The 19,454-nt window shown below is 41.5% G+C and overlaps 1 protein-coding gene across 2 annotated transcripts; it reads right to left on the reverse strand.

Moving 5' to 3' along the window:
• Positions 1-283: 283 nt before the first annotated feature.
• LOC136290100 (interleukin-2 receptor subunit alpha-like) lies at positions 284-15,497 on the reverse strand. 2 transcript variants are annotated; one of them, XM_066184535.1, is made up of 8 exons: positions 15,157-15,237; positions 11,203-11,256; positions 6,596-6,781; positions 6,260-6,382; positions 5,749-5,976; positions 3,994-4,047; positions 3,045-3,117; positions 284-1,284 (listed from the first exon to the last, which is right to left on the reverse strand). In XM_066184535.1, the coding sequence occupies exons 3-7, from the start codon at positions 6,729-6,731 to the stop codon at positions 3,065-3,067; spliced, it is 594 nt and encodes a 197-aa protein (XP_066040632.1). In that variant the 5' UTR covers positions 6,732-6,781; positions 11,203-11,256; positions 15,157-15,237; the 3' UTR covers positions 284-1,284; positions 3,045-3,064. The 2 variants fall into 2 exon arrangements, with proteins under 2 accessions (XP_066040632.1, XP_066040631.1); XM_066184534.1 differs by lacking the exon at positions 11,203-11,256 and having other exon boundaries at positions 15,157-15,497.
• Between the last annotated feature and the right edge of the window lie 3,957 nt (positions 15,498-19,454).

Below are 19,454 nucleotides of genomic sequence, written 5' to 3' on the forward strand. Positions count from 1 at the left end.
AACCAGTAAAGCAATGACACATACACTCTATCTTGAAATAGAAAACTAGACCAAAACCTCTTCATGTCTTCTGAATTATAAGGCAGGGATCCATCCCATTTGGTTTTTGTCATATGCCATGTAAGCATCTGTAGTTAATCTGGTCAATCTGGGCATTGTTAAAGCCAATGCAGAGAAACAGGTCATGACCCTGAGTCATTTGACCTGTATATATACATAAATAACTATATCTCTGTATGTGTGTGTATAAATAAATACATATTCACAAACATAATAATATATATATTATACACAATATATATTTTTTATTATTATACATATAGGCAACAGGGTAAGATGAACTGCTCTCTAAAGGGACTTGTTCCTTCCCACTGCCTGCCTCAGACACAGATACTTGCGTTCAGCCAGGTGAAGCCATCTTACCCAGCTAAGCGTGGGTAAAACGAGGCAGAAGAATATCCAGACCTTGCAAAGTCCCAATAATACAAGAACATGTCAAGTATTATGTGTGCTTGAGCCTGTCCTCAGATGGCTTTGTGCTGGGCTCTCTCACACTCTGCAGCTACAAAAGGAGCTGTCAAATTAAGCTGCCACTATCTGCAGCATCCTCGTCTGAGCTGGAGGAATGATGTAGGAACTGTCACGGAAAGCATTAATCCAAAAAAATTGGGAAGAGGGGAGTGATGAGGAATGCATGTATATGGTGAGCCACAAGGGAGTCCAGTCAGATTTTCAGCTGCAGTGCAGGAGTTTAATTTCCAAGGGGAACAATTTGAGGAGAAAAGTGTGCCTGTGCTTGATCCACCTGGGTGTGGAAGAGGCAGGGGGACATCAGGTGTCCAGCAAAGCTGCTCTGTTTGTGGGGAGGGTGGTGTGTGGGCTGAAATGATGGTGGCATCATTTAATGTGCTTGGGAGAATGGTCCATATGTACTCCTGGTGGCTTGGGAGGGGCTGCAGTTATATTAGAAATACATCTGTTGCACGGTAGGAGGAGGAGAAGGGGGTTTTGGAAGCAGTTTCAGGCAGGGCTCTTTCCCCATCTGCCAGTGATGGGGTGCAGTCCTCCTACCACCACTCTGTAGGTGGAAAGTCATGCTGTCCCCATAAGAGTTAAGCTGTAACATCTTCTGCCTCCTTCACATGTTGGATTTGAGTGTCCAGGCTTCCTCCTCATTTGCCACTGTGGGTCTTTGAGTCGCTGGTACAGTCTGGTTTCTTCTGTGGTAGGTCATTAATTTCAGGATTTTGCATCTGAATGCCACAATTCCCTGAGAAGTCTTCCCTATAACAGGAAAAAGACTTTACTACAGGTGGGAAGAAAGCAGATTTTCTATGGCTTCTTCTGTATTTACTATGAGAAACAACAGAGTATTTTTTGCAGAAGACACCATTTAGGATCTCCATTACTCTTTCATTTGCCAGTTACTATTTCATCTGGCATTGGCTATTTCACCTTTGTTCCACCACAGAGCCAGTATAATGTAGATTATTCTTGACACTTTTTCACATAGTGTCATTAGGCATCCCCCATGCCTGAGTAAGCATCTCTGTATAAAGAAAGAATTTCAGTTTACCTTTAGACATTTTAGGAAGTTTACCATGAAGTTTTGATACCCTTCTGACAGTAACTGGCTCAGTGCCAAGACAGAAGCACCTGTTGCACCTGGTCACCGTTCTTCAAATCATGTATCTCTCCCTATTGGCAGCAGGCCAGGTTGTCCCTCATAAAACATTCAGTATTTAGGAAGGAGCACAAAGGAAGTAAGAGGCTTTTTGGAGTGCTTCTAGCAGGATGTTAGGGGTTTTCTCAGACACCTGTGAGCGGCTTTTCATTTGTTTTCTGTAATGTTTGTTATTTTTCACTTATTAAACCTTTTACTTTACAAAACACCTCTGAAGAGCAGTCTTGCTAAAATTATTTTAAGCCAATCTGCAAGGGCTGGACCCTCAGAGATTGATAGAGTTACAAGTGGTTCATAATTCTCTGGCCATGTGTTAAACTGTATCAACATAGCATATTTTCAGAAATCCTACAATGCTTCAGGCAAGCTGCGCCATGGTTGACTATCTTCACTAAAGCATGTTTCAAAGCATTGTTTACACTTCATATGGCTTTATCCAGCCATGAATTGAAAAAAGTCTACTTGTGATGTGATTTCATGAGGTCCTCCCTTCTCAAGAAAAATCCCCATTCAGCTAAGAAGTATCAGTAATTAGTAAGGAACATGAAGAGAAACAGGTACAGGGATTATCAAAGAGAGAGGAGAAGAAGAGAATTCCCAAATGTTAAATAAGGACATCTTGGCTTAACTAGGCTGGGGAGCCTGTGAACAGGAACAGCCTTGTTGCACCTCAGTGTAGTAACAGAAACAGGGAGGAGGCCAGACAGAAATAAATCTGAAGTATAAAGTTGTCATGACACAACTCTGAAATCAGGGGGATGAAGGAAACAGAATTATGTGGTTGTAGTGGCAGATGCTCCCCCAGACTTCCCACAGTTTGGCCAGAGAGAAAAAGACTGATTGCATAATCTATCTGAAACAATGTATTTGCATAATAAACCTCCAACAGAATTAATCTCCCACCCATTATTTGAACTGCCATTCTCAGTTCCACAATGGCTGGGACAAAGACTGCTCTTTAGAATTATAGAATCACAGAATGATTTGGGTTAGAAGGGATCTTAAAGCCCATCTCATTCCATCCCCCTGCCATGGGCAGGGACACCTTCCACTAGACCAGATTGCTTCAAGCCCCATCCAACCTGGCTTTGGACACTTCCAGGGATGAGGAGTCCTCAGCCTCTCTGGGCAACTTGTTCTGGGATTTTTTGATTTTGAAAGCTCCAATTCCTCCTTTTCTTGTGCCAGTATTTAATGGCTGAATCAGACAATCCCAAAATCCAGGGTCATATTTAACACCAAAGAAGATATCCAGAAATCTAAGCAGTGCAACAGGGAGAGGTTGATCCAGTTGATAACTCTTTCACCTCTAGGGATTTTTTTGTTAGATTTCACATTTTTCCCATTCTGTCCCACTTACCTTATTGTCTGCTTGGTGAGTCACACAAAGGCAGTGGGAATGATCAGCAGAACAAACCAGATAGCTGTAAAACCTGAAAATCAATATGGTTAGCACCTGGAGTTATCTTAATTATTGCATTTCCCCAGCTGGGAGAAACAGGAAAGATTACGGATAGGGTCTCATCTTGGCCCTCTGCCCTGAGGCAGGAGTTTTTCCATGTTGCCCCATTGCTCCCAGGACCCAGCCAGAGGGAACTTGGGCAATTAGAAATTTACCACAGTCAAATAACCAGGGACCACTGTTGTTGTGGTCTCTGGAGTAGTTTGCAAAATTCCTCCTCCTCTTCCTTCATCTCACTCCATTATTCCTTATCACCATAATGTGCACCACAGTTTTCGACGGACTCCAGTTGGAATCAAGAGCCCTTGTGCAAAGTCTTGAGCGTATGCACAGTATGACACAATTTCTATTTCATCAGCTAATGGCTGAGTGGAAAATGGGGACGGGGGAGAAGAAAATCTCTTCAGACTGATCTAAATGCACTGGTTTAGTTGTGAACAAATGTTCTATTTGCCCATATTTTTTATTCCTTTGAAAATGTAAAAGAAATTCAGCATTTAAATATTTACTTTTTTTTTCTTTTTTTTCCAGTTGAAGTGATTTGCTGAATTCACAGAAAGTCTCAGAGAAGAAAATGAAAATGGCTTTATTTAAAAACCAGACTTTTGGCTGATCTGATTTCTTTTACATTCCTTTCAAATCTTTGAAAACTTCTTTATAAAAGCCTAAGTGCTTAAAGAGTCTGTTTATACTGTCTTTACTAAGTTCTCATACAACACATGGATATAGATCTGTATTTTATATTTAGTTGCTCTTCTAACAGAAATGGATCTCTCTGGAATATAAAAACAAACTGAAAGACCAACTAAGTGCTCTTGGTGATGAAGTCCTTAATAAAACGGCATACCTGTCACTGGCCGTGTCCCTGATGAGGAAGGAGAAGAGGACAGAAGAGTCAAACCTATGAAGAGAGAGAAGTTCTTGATTTTTGTATCAATTTGCTCTTCAGATGAAGAACACCAGAGCAGTGATGAGGACAGAGTCAGGAAAAGAGCCAGCTCATTCCAGCACCAAAGCAGAATCTGACAGCTCGTCCTCTGCACAGAACACTTCAAAATTGCCATGTTTGTTTCTTGGCCATCAATAGATCTTTCCAGCCCAGATACCAACATATCTGATACCTGGTGGTCATGAAGTGAACTGGAATGGGATCCACCTAAGAACTTTACTTCATATAAGACTGGAAGGTTGACTTTCAAGCTGTCAAGCTAGTACTTGGAAACATGGTTTCAACCAGGACCTGGTTTTGCCCAGAAATGTAAGCTAAAACTTCCCTGGTGCAAGAAATTAATTGAATTTCTCTCTCATCCTGAAAAAGAAGCTCTGAACTTGCCCCAGTATGAGATAAGGACAGATTTTTAACAAGACATCCTGTAATAGTGGTTTCTTGATAAATTTCTTTGTGCTGCATGCTGAAGGAGAACTGAGAAAGTTCCAGCCTCATTTTAGACATCACATAATAACAAATACAAAGGCAACACTTTAGGGGAATAAATATTTGGTGCTCTATTTGAAAGGACCTGACCTATCTGAGGATCAAGAGCATTTTACAGGAAACTGGAATTACTGTTTTGTTGAATTAAAGGCTGAGGGGGCTTCTTTTGTTATCCAATTGCATGTTTTTTACAATCCCAACTTAAAAATATTTGTAGTTTTTACATATATGTAATTTCAATGGGCTGCATTATTTTCTAGGACTGGTTTGTTGATGGGTTATATCCATCACAGCAAGAAGTGCTTTTATCCTGATAGCATCAAGTGAAATTTTCAATAGTGTCATGATGGAAGAGGAAAGACCAGACAGCAAATTGTGACTTCTCTACTGGGAACACTCTAAACCAGGCACCACAGGGAAATAGATCCCCGAAATAGGGGAGAAAGTCCTGGGCTGATGCTGAAACAGTGTGTGCAGTGGTCTGGTATGGTCCCAAGGGCTGGAATGACAAAACAGGCTGAATTTCTCCCTGACAGCCATTAATTTTACAGCTATAAAAGCCACAGCAAACCTTCACAAAGGAGAAATCTGTACATTTTCCTGGAAATGTGTGGAGTTTCTCCCGTGAGTAGGGACACCTATTTCACGGTTACTTCCCAGGGGATTAAGAGAAGGAATCTGTCTGTGTACATTACCATCATTTCAGTGATAAGTTCCATTTGACTCCTAATCAATAGTATTTCTTTTGTTGGCTTAAATATAGGTATCTTGATTCAGTGCACTGTTTTATGTTATACTATAATCTGCTAGTAGCTCTTTTATACTGTGTAATAAGTAATTCTGATGAAGATCTTTTGTCTGTTACCTCCTGTTCATTAGTCTTAATAAACAATTAATTTCTATATAAATACATCTGATACGTCACAAATAGAACTTGCAGGGCAGAGTGGTTCCTTAAATTTAAACTGTTGGCAAAATCTGAGGCTAAGGAAGGATTTGCCTTCACTTAAACCTCTTTCTGTGAAAGGGAGCTCTTTCTTCCCCTCAGTGGCAGGGCTTCTTTAGTAAATTTTTTTGAAGCTCCTACTCTCCCCATGACAGTTGGGGGGTCTGAACACCACAGGAGCAGGTCAGGACATTGTTGTGGTGAAATCACAACCATCTTACCTGGCCCCATGGTCTGTGGTGGCCACTGGCTGCTGTCATTGGTGCATATCATATCGAGGGGGGTCCAGATGATTTTGCCATTTTCCTCCTTGCACGTTCTGCTGCCAGAGGTGGGGGGTCTCTTATCATAACCTGCCTGGCATTTGAAATGTAAGACTTGTCCCACGTAATGCTGTTGGGGCAGCTTTATGGAGGCATGTGGAATAGCCTTGGGAGGACCACAGAAATCTGTGGGAGCACAAGGCAGCACATGGTTAAAGCAGACAGATTTTGCGTACTGCTTCTGTTCTTGAAAATCTTGTGTTCTGAGAAAATATAGACAAGCCTTTCTAATTCTTGTTAGGATATAAACACTCGTGCTTACACCTTATCACTTATTCAGCCAAGATATTACAGAAATAATTTCTTTCCCTCTGTCTGCAAAATAATTAAATATTACTCACCATTTTTACACTCCTTCCATGGAAATCAGCAGGAGAAGCATTACAGCATTGAATGAGCTCTTAGTTACCTTTTTGTTTGGACTCTGAAAAGTCTTCTTGCTCCTGGGGTGCAGGGCTCCTTGGTTCTCCTTCTGGCTTCTGTGTAAGTTCTAACTCCATTGTGAGAGCCGTTGACAACATTTTTTTCTCATCTGTGGAGAAGCTACATTTGTTAAGTTACAGCAGGACAAATATCAGAAAAAAGTGCCAGAGCACCCAAGCTTTTATGGATTGGATAGAACCGTTTCAAGTCCTAACATAGAAAAATAAGCACAAAAAGATCTTTTGTTAATGCCCAGATTTGTTTTATACCAAGTAACACTTTGGAGGAACACCTCTATGTATAGAAAGAAAATAACACTCACCATTACATTCAAATAGTTTGTATGTCCAAACAGCACCCTGCTGTTTACTCTCACACTGAATTCCTGGGTACATACTAGCTTTTCTGCGATAGCCAGGGTCACACTCATAGTACAGTTTGGTCTCCAGTGGATACATTTCAGCAGTAACATCAGCAAATTCAGTCGTTGGAAGATCTGGGCATTTATCTGCAAATAGAAAGCCTGACAATCAGGACAGCCTGGCACGTTACTTTACGCATCAAGGACTTCCCTGTTCTCAATACCAGACATGTCCAGTAGATGGACAACATGAAACACTATCAACATTTCCTTAATAAAGCTGTACACAACTGTTTTGGAGAGCAGCTACCAGCACCAGAGTGTGCAGCCCTCAGTCTATGGAGTGAGGCACAATAGGCAAAAGTAAGCAATTAAAAGTTGCAATCACCTATAAACAAACATTGGGGATGGACGTAGACTCTCAGTTCTGAGGACACCGAAGAGCAGCTCACCGTGAAATAAGTTTGCAATCCTAAATATAACTTGTCCCAAAACAAGGACGTGAAGTGTTGTGTCATCAGCAAATCATATCTAAATATACTTCTCAATCAGTTGTGATGAATTAAGTTAGATCATTTCAGTGCACTTGAAAAGCCTGCTCAAACTGAGCTGGGAACCCAGAAGTTGATAAAGGCACAACTTAATGATTATTTAAGGCCTAAGGGCTGAGAAATAAAAGGATCAAATAGTCTAGTTGAACCAGGACTGGCACTCTGGATCTTTGGGTGCACCTTTGTAGGGGCATCGTCTCACCTTTCCCAACACACTTCAAGTCCCTGAGAGCTGTTCATCATTTGGCGTCTGCCCTTGACTCCCAAAGAGCCTTCTTGAAAGACCAACAACAACTCAACCTCTGACTCCCAGCCCTTCGGTATTTTCTGCCCCTTTTACTTTACTTTGTCTTGCTGTTTAGAAAAAGTCACGAAGTTTGAAGAAAGCAACAACACAAAGCATCTGAGCAGTTTAACAGCTAATCTGCATAAAGGTTGTTTTAATCCCCTTATACCTTTGTGCTATCAAAGGATTCGCCTTGTAAACTACATCAGACTGTGGCTTTGAGAGAAGCGACTGCACCCGAAATAGTTAACCACATGGTTTACCACAGACTGTCAGGGTGATTAAAATTAAAGAGTTATCAGATCAGCAGCAAGTTGAGATCATGTACTCTCACTTTCCCTGAAAGCTAAAAGCTTGTTTCCCTCAAGACTTCAAAAGCCTCTTTGAAGCAGATTGCAGATCTGAATCTCAGCACAAGGCACTCAAACCTACAGCTCATTAGTCTCTTCTTAAGAAAACCCACAACATTTAACCTACCCATCATAAAGGGCAAACATTCTTTTAATTGATGATCAGATGTTCTTCTGAACTTGCACACATCAGACAAGGATTGTGCAGAAATGGTGCACTTGGGAGATAGTGAACATCCACACTGCAGCAGGATCCCACACAGCCTTCCTTGGATCCAGCCTTTTAATTTCATCCACATTGCTCAAAATCTTGTCTTCTCACATCTAAATAACTGCAGTATCTTCTTTGACCTTTACAACCATATTCCTTTCTCTGATCCAGAAAGAATTTTGGAAGATGAATTTTCCAGGTCATGTTGTGACATTGTGCCTGCCTCCCTTTGACTTTTAACTGCTCTATTTTCACATAAAATACTTTGTTCTTATTTTCAAGAACCTTCTCCACTGCAACCATCATAACCTTTTAAAACACTGGCTTCTCCTCTCATACTAGAGCTCCTCACCAGTGTGTTTGGTATCAGTCATCAGCTTTTGGGTTTACTGTTGCACCAGTCCTCACACTGGGCAAAGCCATGCATGAACACAGATATTGCAAAATACCCTTTGCCATGATTGCCCTTAATTAGCTAGAAGAATCTTATATACCTTCAGAAGTGCTTCTCTTTATGTGGTTTTTACTCCTCTTTCTAGAAAAAGTAGGCACTCAGCATGTAACCCATGCACCCTCCTGCCAGGCTGTTGTAGGGGGGAAAAGGTCATCCCTGAACCTCCTTTTCTCCAGGCTGAGCTCCCACAGATCCCTCAGCCTCTTCTCATCAGACCTGTGCTCCAGACCATTCCCCAGCTCCACTGCCTTTCTATGGACCTGTTCCAGCATCTCCATGTCTTTCTTTGGTTTCATGTCATGGCACCTCCTGGAATAGTTTGGGAAGACTGCAGAGAGGACACAGACCTGCTGAGGTCTGGACCATACTGACATCTGGAGTGAATCGTGCTTAAAACTTCATTCCATCTTTGTGCCCAAGGAAACTGCATGGTTTGCCTCTAAAAAAATCAACATCTTTGCTGTGTCAGTGGTAAAATAGCCAAGGGATTGGAAGAATCCAGGGAACAGAGAATGGCAGGGTAGATTTTTTTTCCTGCACTAGATTTCTGACTTTTTACATTTTTAGAGAAGATTAGCTTTGTTTTGGTAATTAGCCAATCAACTGGTTTAAGTTGGCATGATATGAAAATATCAATCTCTCAAAGGGCCAGTACATCTGAGCATAACCTGCCTCACAGCCTGTGGTGATCTAGTTTTGCACAGCCCAGCTTTCCCTGGATTCTGCATCACTCCACAGCTGCTCCAGGGTTGTACTCCTGCTATTGCTGGTTTGAAATACTGCCCTCACATTACTTTGAGATGTCTTGATGTTTTGTTTGCCTCCTCATTTTCCCTCTTCACATATTCCAATTTTTTGTCCCCATGACAAGGTGTTGTGTGCCACTATTTCCTTCTCTTTCTATCCTGATGTCCACTGTTCTCTCTTTCCTTCATTCACAAAATCCATCAGCCTCTACCAACTATTCTCCCTTCCCACACCCCAAAAGTGTCCTGGGACTCCATCTCTCTGCACTTAGAGATACTAAGTGGGCCAGAGAGGTTGGTGTAATTGTGTTCACAGGGATTTAGCCCTTCTGTCAGCTGCAGAATTATGAGAACACTTAGCTCTCCTAAGGCAGATGGGAATTTCTGTTTCTCCCCATAATCATGGATTTTTGGTGCCTACAGCATTTGTGGAAATTCTGGAGGTGGTTTCAATTATTATGATGGAATGGATGCAGAGAAACCCTTGGAATTAGAAGGAGACTTGTGTGTTGAGACGATAGTCAGCCATGAAACATAAAAATGAAAACGTTGTTATTGGTTCTGCTGGAGTGCACCCTAAATTAAGTTTGAAAAGTTTTTTGAGACCTGCAAGCCTTGTCATCTGAGCCAACAGGTAGGTGTGAGCCGGGATGTCTGATGCCATTTGAGAAGTCTCAGGGCATCTGGGATTTCCACACGAGCTGTCAGATATCACACAGGAGATATTGGAGGGAAAGAAACCCCGAATCTAAATCAACATCAGTTCTTTCAGGTTTCCTCCCTCACGTTTCCCATTCAAGTCTGTTACTCACCCAACCACAAAACTGCTCTTGGTGGGTGTGCTGGCAGTACCAGGCTTCATGAAACCCTCCCTCCTGTTTCTCTTCCATGTCTGAGTTGGCAGAGCAGTGATAGATGAAGCTTTAAGACATCACCTTTAGTCCACAAGGAGTGAGTGGGGAAAATTCCTAACAGGTATTTTTAGTGCTAGGTAAAACACAGACAGTGAGTCATGCCTCAATAACCTAAACTCAGAACTTCCCCTGTCACGTGGCTGTGTGTCACCAGCGCTGACATTATTCTGATGTCAAGTTAAAGCAGGAAGGTGCAAAAATAGGGTGATTTTCCCCTTACTAAAAAGGCAGTAGGATGGGATTGGTAGGAAACTGAATGTTCTGAAGTTTTGGGCAGAAGCAGTGGCAGAAACAAGGCATTGCACACACCTGCCCAGTTCAGAGATGAAGAGCGCTTCTCCCCAGAGACAACAACAAATCAAACCAGGCCAAAATGAAGATATTTCCCCAGCTGTGCCTGAAAAGCTAAATCAGCCCTGGGGATTCATGTGCTGTGTGAAACTGGGCTCTCTAAATGGTGCATGAAGATGAAACTGATACAGCCAAAGTGAAGGAACTGATACCGACAACAGGACTGAAATGGTAATGAACTTTTTCTACCTTCAAAACTTATTCCCAAAGGATCCTTTAACAAGCAAGCCTCAGCTCTGCAGGATTCTTTCCCCCATTAATGTCATTTTTTGCTTATGTGAATTTGTAAGATAGGAATAGATCACAGATGTGGGGTTGGGGTACAGACCCCAACTTTACTGTAATTTGCCTGTGAGATTATATTTAGCTGTATTTTATAGAGAAATTATCTTAAAAAATAATGTAAGTAGTAGTGAGTCTGCAGTGTGACAGAAATACAGCGCAGATAAAATGACCAGGCACAAGTTTTAATACAAACAGCAATGGAGGAGAGACCAGCTTTAGGGGGATGGAGGTGCGTTTCAATATTCCCAGCACTGAAGAAGAAGAATATTCTGTTCTAAGGATCTGGCAGTTCAGTCCCTGCTGAGTTTGCAGTACCAGATGTCTCTGTTCGAAAAACAGCCTAAAATAAAGTGGAGTATGAAGTGTCAGGAGCTCTAGGACCATAAAATACTGGGTTTGGGAGAAATGCACTTCTCTTACCTCTTGGTTTAATCCTGCTGACCAGCTGTTTGCCATTGACCTAGGCAGTAGAATCTAATGCAGAAAAAAAAAAATTCCATTTACAGCAAGGCTGGAGTGGGTTGCACAGTGCACTAAGCTTCTCATGCTAAGCATAATTTATCCTCAGGAATGTGCCTTTTTAGCTCCTTCTATGAGAAGTGGAACTGAGCAAACCTCTCTAGAGGACGTCACACACCTAATTTACCCTCTCCAATGCAAAGCTATAAGGTGCTTCTTTCTTTTTATCAATGGTGGAAGAACGTTCTTACATGCTTACGCTAATAATCAGGGTGGTTTACCTGATGCATTGATAGATCTCACACCTGGCCTAGCAGGGAGCCTGGGCAGGGGACTTGCACTCAAAATGTGGAATCAGAAGACAGAACATTAGGAAAGAGGGAGAAAAACTAGCCTGGGCACAGTGTGCTGCATAGAAATTTCACTAAGTGAAGAAAGGGGAACACTTGTTTTTGTTTCTGGGTGTTTGTAACATCCTTGGTTCCGTGGTAAAGCCGCAGAGCTCAGACTCTCTGAATGCAACCACAGCACATGGTTTTGTAGCAGAACACAGAGCCAAGTTTTAAGAATATCGTACGTGAAAGCTTTGTTTTGGTGTGTGACATTTTTGCTTAAATAGACAACCTCAGTAAAGCACATTTCTTTGATATTTTCATCTAAAAGGAAACAAAAATCTTTTTAAACAGCAGCAGAGATAGAGATTCTTTCCCATGTCTGGAACTTTCTCAGCCTTGCATTTTGTAGGGCTGAAAGGGAAGTAGAGGATATCCTCTCTGAAATAATTGGTCTGACAAGTGTGTGTCTCAGTCTTGGGAAAGTGAAAAAAAAAGGTCTAGTGAGGAAATTTTGATTTCAAATGTGCCCTAAGGACTTATCTCACTTGACTTAGGGACTTAGCATGATCATGGAGCTTTGCCCTGAAAATCTCAAGAGTGAGATGGAAATTTTCTGCACCTGGCAATGATTTTTCTGATGTCATGCATGAAGTATTTTTCCACATAGAAAGGGTTATATACTCTTCATGTGAGGGCTCACGCTTTACAAATGAAGAACATCAAGAAAAAGCAGCAGATGAAAGAGTGCTGCTCCTCTGGCAGGGCTGAGGAACACGGAGTCAAGTGAGGAAAGTCATGGAAGGACTTTGGAAATGTGGGTTTTGGGGAAGCATTGGAGGAGATACAGCAACGACTCGGTGAGCCACGTTGTTCCAAAATTCAGGACCAAGGTCAGGGAATGGAATCCGTGGGTAGAAAATATCCAGAAGCTGGGGTTTGAAATAGCATTAATGCAACAAGGAAAACAGGGCTGACAAAGCTGAACATCGAGGGGGTACAGAGATCAAAATATCAACACTCTGAAGGCAACAGTGAGCAAAGTCAGAAGCAGTGGCTTTCTTGAAGTAGATAAAGAGTGGATTTTTTTCTGCAATAGAAGGAAAAAGGACATAACATCTCACCTCTGATGAGGTGGGAAAATAATTCCTCCAGCTGAAGAAGCAGGTACTGCAGGACCTCTGTCTGTAATATCTGCTTTTCCTCAGTACAATCACACTTGTTAAACATTTTTTTAACATTTTTTAAATTGCAGCTTTATACTGAGCCCTTTGTTGCTGAAGGCCACTGTAGCTGAAAGGTTTATAAAGGTATTTGCTCTCTAGTTGACCTTACAAGAAGCACTTGTCTGTGTTTGACAACTTTAATGTATTCTGTATTGCATTTCAAATCCATGGGAGCCAGCACTAATATGCAATTATAATGGGAAAGAAATTCCTCTCATTTAAATGACTGAGATCTGGTATCCATCTTGTGTGAATGAAATTCACTTGAATCAATTTCTTTCCTTTGTGAGTTTTAATCCTTTCCAGGTTTAAGTTGCAAATCTATTCAGTGTATCCCTGTATGATGAACAGCACGATGGAAAGGTTGTAGGAGTGCAGCCCAGCTTTTACCTCATGTTTGACCCTCAATTCAAGCTTCACCCATGCCTGCAGCTTCTGGGCACTGCTCTGTGCAGAATAAAGGAGATAAATTTGGTACTCTTCACAGGAAAACCAGTATTTTTCTTCTTTTTAGCACTAAGGTGTAGTTTAATTTTTATTAAATGAATGGTCATCCCATGCCTTAACTTCCCCAGTCCCCCAGGACTTCGCCCTCTTAAAACATTTTGAGAACTATCAGTGAAACTGTTCTGCAAAACAAATGCTTTTTATTTCCTTTTCCCTCTAATTATATTTATTCCTGATAGTGCATTTTGACAAACACCATCTAGGGCTGGATCTATTTACAAAAATAAACTTGCAGTGCTGGGACAAGCTGAAAATACTGAGGCAAAATAATAAAATAAGCACCGTATGTGATTAAGACTGGTTGATTTTTGACCAGTTTGACCCAGCCCCTTTCCCTTTGCTTTGCTTATGTCTATTCCCAGGTCTCCTTGTTGATCCCCCTAAGGAATTAAAACCAACAGGTCTTACAGCCACAATGCCTTAAGTGTCTCCATGATAAAACCCCCTAAATTGGTAAAAGGTGGTGTTTCTACCTTAGCATATTATTTTCAGGGAGAAATTACAAATGTATATATAAATATTATGTTTAAACATTGGGAGAGACATTGAAAATAAGTACAGGAAGTTGAGGAAAGAAGAGCTTAGAGATACAGTGGGGAATGCGATGCTGTGCATTTATTCATTCAGTGGTGAATAAAATTACATCAAATAGCATAAAATGCAACTGCTCTGACACCCCTCGATTTTTTTTTTCCAAAAAACCAGAAAGGTTTCTTATAAACGAGACCTGCCAGCAAGAAATTTCACAACATGTTCCAGGCAGAGTAATACAGAAAGTGTGGTATGGGGAACTTGACTCATTCCAGAACTGATCCCACTGACACATCTCTGGCTGAGCGTTTTTGTGGTGCTGCTCCTGCACGCAGCACCAAATACTTCCCGTGGGCTCTGGCAGTGAAAACGCCCCATGAAGGAGAAGGTGCAGCATTTACTGGCAAAATAACGAGAATAAAATCACCTGCGACCTTCAACATTTGTGAAGGTCCTTCCTGCATTAATGAGTTCAGTCAGTAGCAACACACTCTTCCCTTGGGATGGCCAGCCCCGAGGAAAATTCCCAGCTCTGCTAAAAGTGATCCATCTGCAGTTACAGTACCAGCATATCTGAGAACCTGCCTCAGGCTGTGCCTGTTCATACCTCTCAGCCTGGACACCATCATCAGACACAGAAGGAAATAACACATTTATGGAGCTCTTGAGAATGGAAGATTGTTTTTCCTGCCTTTGAACAAAGCAGTTTAAATTTAAATACACTAATGCGTCAGCAGACCATTTCTCAATGCACACACTTGTCATGATAAAGAAGCCAAATAAGCAATGTCACCATTTATAAATGTGTAAAATTATGCTGAATTGGACTAGTTGTCTCCATTCACAGTTTATAGGCACTGCTGATTGAGAGGCATGGCTGAAAAAATATTTCATATCCATAATACCCATGCAAATTTGGATGGTACCTTTTAACTAACAGCATTGCCATCAATTTTACCTACAGAGGTACTGGCATTTCAGTGTCTATTTTTGTTTCCTGAAGTTACAAGCAAAATAGAAAAAGGAAATTCAAAGGGCTGCCTCAGGCTGCTTTGATCTGCCCACTGTTCCAAAGATGAGCTGGAGGATACATACGTTAGTCAGACAAAAAATATCCTCTAAAGCTCTGGATTTTCTGCAGTTGCCAGTTTGTGGGCACAGAACCCATTTCTCTCCTTTCCTTAGAATAATAAATTCCTTAAGCTCCTTAACATCTTTCCTTTGCTGAAAGGACTCAGGATGTTGTGAACACCCTCTAACAGCCACCAAAAAACCCAAGTAAGATTTTCCCTCCGCAAATGGCAAAAAGAGTCTTTTACCTGGAGTCTTCCCCTTGATGAATCCAAACAAGAGCCACATCAAAAGCCACTTGAGCTCCATAGGACTTGTCCACATCTTTTTTCCGCACCACTGAGGATGGTGAAGTTTCTCAGAAGTGATGAGCTGTTGCCAGCCAAGCCAAGGAGCTGATAAATGCCTGATGAGGCGTCTGTCATGCCTGATTGTGTCTGGGAGCAACACCCATGTGTGCAGCGAGGGCTTCGGTCAGCAAATCATCGTTTTGCTGGCTCCACGGGAAAGAACAAAGGCTGCTTTCTGTTCAGGTATTAGTCTGTTATCCAGGAAACCAAACTCAGTGCTCGGTGTGGAGGAGCGTGCCACCGTGTGTAGGAAGTGGTTTGACACATCAGAGCTCCTGGTTCCAGAGCTCTTTCACATTTCACTACAGCTGAGGTCAGTAGAAGTGGGCGGGGAGGGGGGCTTTAATAAGTTTGTTCAGGCACTCAGCCCCAAAACTGTGGCTGGACAGGTATTAGAGAGGGACCATGGCTGTGGAATCGATGTCTGGTGTATGACAATGGATCTCAGGCATCATCTGTGGTCTCTACCTGAAAAAAAAAAAAAAAAAAAAAAAAAAAAAAAAAAAAAAAAAAAAAAAAAAAGGTTCCATGGCTTATCCTTTTGGCCTTTCAGAGGTCTTCTGTTAGTGAGGATAAAGCCACACTGCATTTGGTTTTGATGGAAGCATGTGTGCAATTTCTCTGAATTACAGCTGAGCTTCTGAGGGATGGACAGCTTGATTAAAAAAATAAAACCAAACAAAAATCATGAGGGTGTGGCTGGCAGGTTTGGAAAATGTTTCCCTTACTCTTAAATTGTCTGGATGTGACATGCTTCATGAAATTCTTCCAAATGCCAGCAAAAAACTGGAAATTACCAAGGAAGCATCACACTTTATGTAGTTTTTCTTCTGCCATTTCCACAGAAATTATTTCCTGTTAGTAACTAGAGAATTTATTGGGACAGACTAGAGAAAAAATAGATTTAAACTATTTGTATTGTATTGGTATTCTATCATGATTATTACATGCTGGGAATTTATTTCTCCTTTATAAATCCTCAAGGAACTAAACCTTCTTAACAGGCAAGCTAAGGACTATATAAGATACATTTTTAACTGCTGCTACGGCTGCATCCATCAGTCTGCCACCTTTCTCCTGCTAAAGCCCCCTTTGCTCTTTCCATGAGAGATTTTGCGCAGCTTTGTGATGCAGCTGACAAATCCTCCCGCAGGGTTTGCCAGCTGCGAGGCTTTGCCAGATTACTTCTCAAATCCAAATGCAACAGGGCATGGAGAAGAAGTAAGACTTCTAAAGCAACTTCTGTGGGTAAAATGCTCTGCACACCCCAGGGCTGCTTCATGCTCCACAGATATTTACTGCCTTTGCTTTAGTATCAAATCATCTTCCATATTTAACATTGTAATAAGAAAAGGTCACGCCAAAGGCCTCGGAAGGACTTAAAGATTTTCACTCCTGAAAAATCGGCCTGAAAGTCTCAGACCCCAATCCTTTCCCTTTTACCAAGATGCCTGGAGACATGTAACTGCCTGAACCCTGCAGTCATCTGGGCTGGTAAAACATATTTACTATGTTGCCTGGAAAGAAATCCCAAACTTTTTATCCTTTCCTTACTAAATATGGGGTCTGTTATTTTGAGGTGAAGTGATTTGCTTGCCAACATCTGCTTTGATTTCTTGCTTGGTCTAACTATTTAATTCCACAGCTAGTTTACTGATGGACACAGAGACGAGGGATGTTTCCTGCAGTCCTCTCGCTCAATCTTTCATGCAGGCATTTGCTTTCAGGTAGCAAACCTCAGCACAGGTGAGTAACAGCCACTAAGATTTTATCAGAAAAGATGAGGTGTTATCCAGGGATGAATGGAAGGTACCATCAGTTGTACTGGAAGGAATGGTGACTTTAGGTGGCTCATTGCAACAAACACAGATGGCATGAGAAAGACCTGTGACACCCAGCATTTACACCTCTTAAAGGTCAGAAAAAACGGTTATGGTTTGTGAGAGGAATTAGCCAGATCAACTTTGGGAAATCAGTTTGCTGAATGATTCTATGAAAAAAAATAGTGCAGATTCTGCAGGGAACAGACCCAAAGCAGGGCGAGGTAGAGAAGGGGAGAGTGAGAACAGAGAGACCCAGCAAGGAGGAAAGGCATCCAGGCACAGATAAAAACTGGGGTTTATGAGAAAAAAAGCATAACTAGCATTATAATTTAGATGATTAACATGAGATGTTAGCAAGAGAATTAGGTGTGGCAATAAAGGAAGGGAGGTGCTGTGAAAACTCAGTGGGTATCTGGGAAGTGGTGGAGGAAAAAAAGAAGAAAAAAGGTATTTTGAGAATTAAGGAAGATGTAGGAGGAAAAGAAGGTGCTGGGATATCTGTTGCTCCTTGACTTTCCTCTACTGATCAGCAGAGTTTTGCTGCTCAGGTAAGTCCTCTGTTTCAGCAGAGAGCTGGGAGGAAAAGAGCCTGTCACGTAGCTCAGGACACCACAGACAAGATTATAAAGATTATTTTTATTCACAAGACCACAAGTACAAAAATGGAGTTTCCAGGGAGTAAACCACAAACACAGCTAGAACCTTCTTAGGCCTAGGTTTAACAAAGGCATTTTGAAACCCTGTAAGTGCTTTTAAAACTCTGCACAAACTCATCTGGTCTGGAGGAGTGTCCTCGTTTCCTTAAACTGGTCTCTCAGCTTAAAGAAAGGGCAACACCGTGATTTTATTGCAGCCCTTCCCATTCAAAGCAGTTGTAAACATCTATGTAACTTGGTGATATAAGCAAGCTTTTTGTTTTATTCAACTTTTCTGCTGTGAATCACTCTTACACAGGTCCTCTATTCAAGGGAATAACATTTCATGTGGACCTTCCCAGGGAGGGTGTGGGGGTGGCTCTAGCAGCTACCTAAACTCTGTTAATCAGCATATTGCTTGTGCATCCTTAAAATTACAGTAAGGGTGGTTGTGAACTCACATTATGCACCCACAAGGGCCCTTCCCAACCTCCACAGCAGCATCCAGCTCTGCTGCAGGGCAGAGGTTTGGGGAAGCCCAAGTTATACTGTGTCCTCAAAATTACCATCAGAAAATTTTCATCCAACCTAATTATCTATAAAAGTCAAACAGGTTTTAATCACTTTTTATTTCCCATAAAAGTGAGATAGAGCTGACATAAGGCACACAGATTTCACACCTTAGATGAAGCATCTTTACCATGTCCACAGGGTTCAGCTCAAGAGAGAGTTGTATGGTCAGTACAGTTGTCAGTGTTCCCCCTTAAGTCAGTGGAGAGTCAATCAGGGCATCTAGAGAGTGACTCACCTCTTCTGAACATCTACATCCACCAGATGAGTCACTCTTATCTTTTCTCCCTCTCTTCCTTCCATCTGCACATGACTGTTAAACCAGCACAACAGGTCTTTTAGATAGCCCCAGCTGGATGAGACAAATCCATCCTGAGAATCCATACCGAGCTTGAAAATAGAATTTGAATCGATTGTTTAGTGACTGAGAACAGTCTTTTCTGCCAAACATCCTGGATATGGGTCATCATGGCTCATATTAACTATTCCTTTCTTTGATGCTGAGTTGTAAGATAAATATGTGAAGAACATGAAAAACTCTTGGATACATTTAGTTTCCATGTAGTGAGTACTGCTACAATGTTCTCAACACACCAATGCATAGACTGGGTTCCTTAATATTTCCCCATGCAAATACAGCTGAATGGCACAGATAACTTCCTTCCTATTTTTATTTGCAATCATTCCCTTGGCCTGAGGGAAAAAAAAAATTGAGGAACTAGTAAATGAAGTGTATTATTGCATGGTCATATTTGCTCCTTCTTTTCTTTTTTATTACCAGGAAGTTATAGTGAATCAAGCATATTTAATCCTGTAAAGTTCACAAGTCTTAAGACAGCTCCTGCAGTAAGCTCCTTACCCAAGGTACCATTTCTGTGCTTGATTTCAGTAACAATTTTTTCCATTATTTGTAAAGTTATTGAAATACAACCTAGATGAATTATGAGGTGAGTATGAAATTCATTTGGAAATCCCCGAAAAGAAAGTGCCCTTAAAATGGTTCAAAACTGTGTCAAATGTAAGAGTGTATTGAGAGGCACTGGTCAACTGCCAGAAGAGAAGGGTGCACTGAAAGGTGATGCCCAGGTGAGTCTTTGGTCATTCAGTATTTCCAGCAGTTCGCTGGATGATGAAGACCAGTTGGCAATGTCACACATGAAAAACTTAA

This window comes from Chamaea fasciata, unplaced genomic scaffold (genome assembly GCF_029207755.1).
Source record: "Chamaea fasciata isolate MVZ Bird 193981 ecotype frontalis unplaced genomic scaffold, bChaFas1.0.hap1 SCAF_5, whole genome shotgun sequence".
In the NCBI taxonomy this organism is placed as follows: Eukaryota; Metazoa; Chordata; class Aves; order Passeriformes; family Sylviidae; genus Chamaea; species Chamaea fasciata.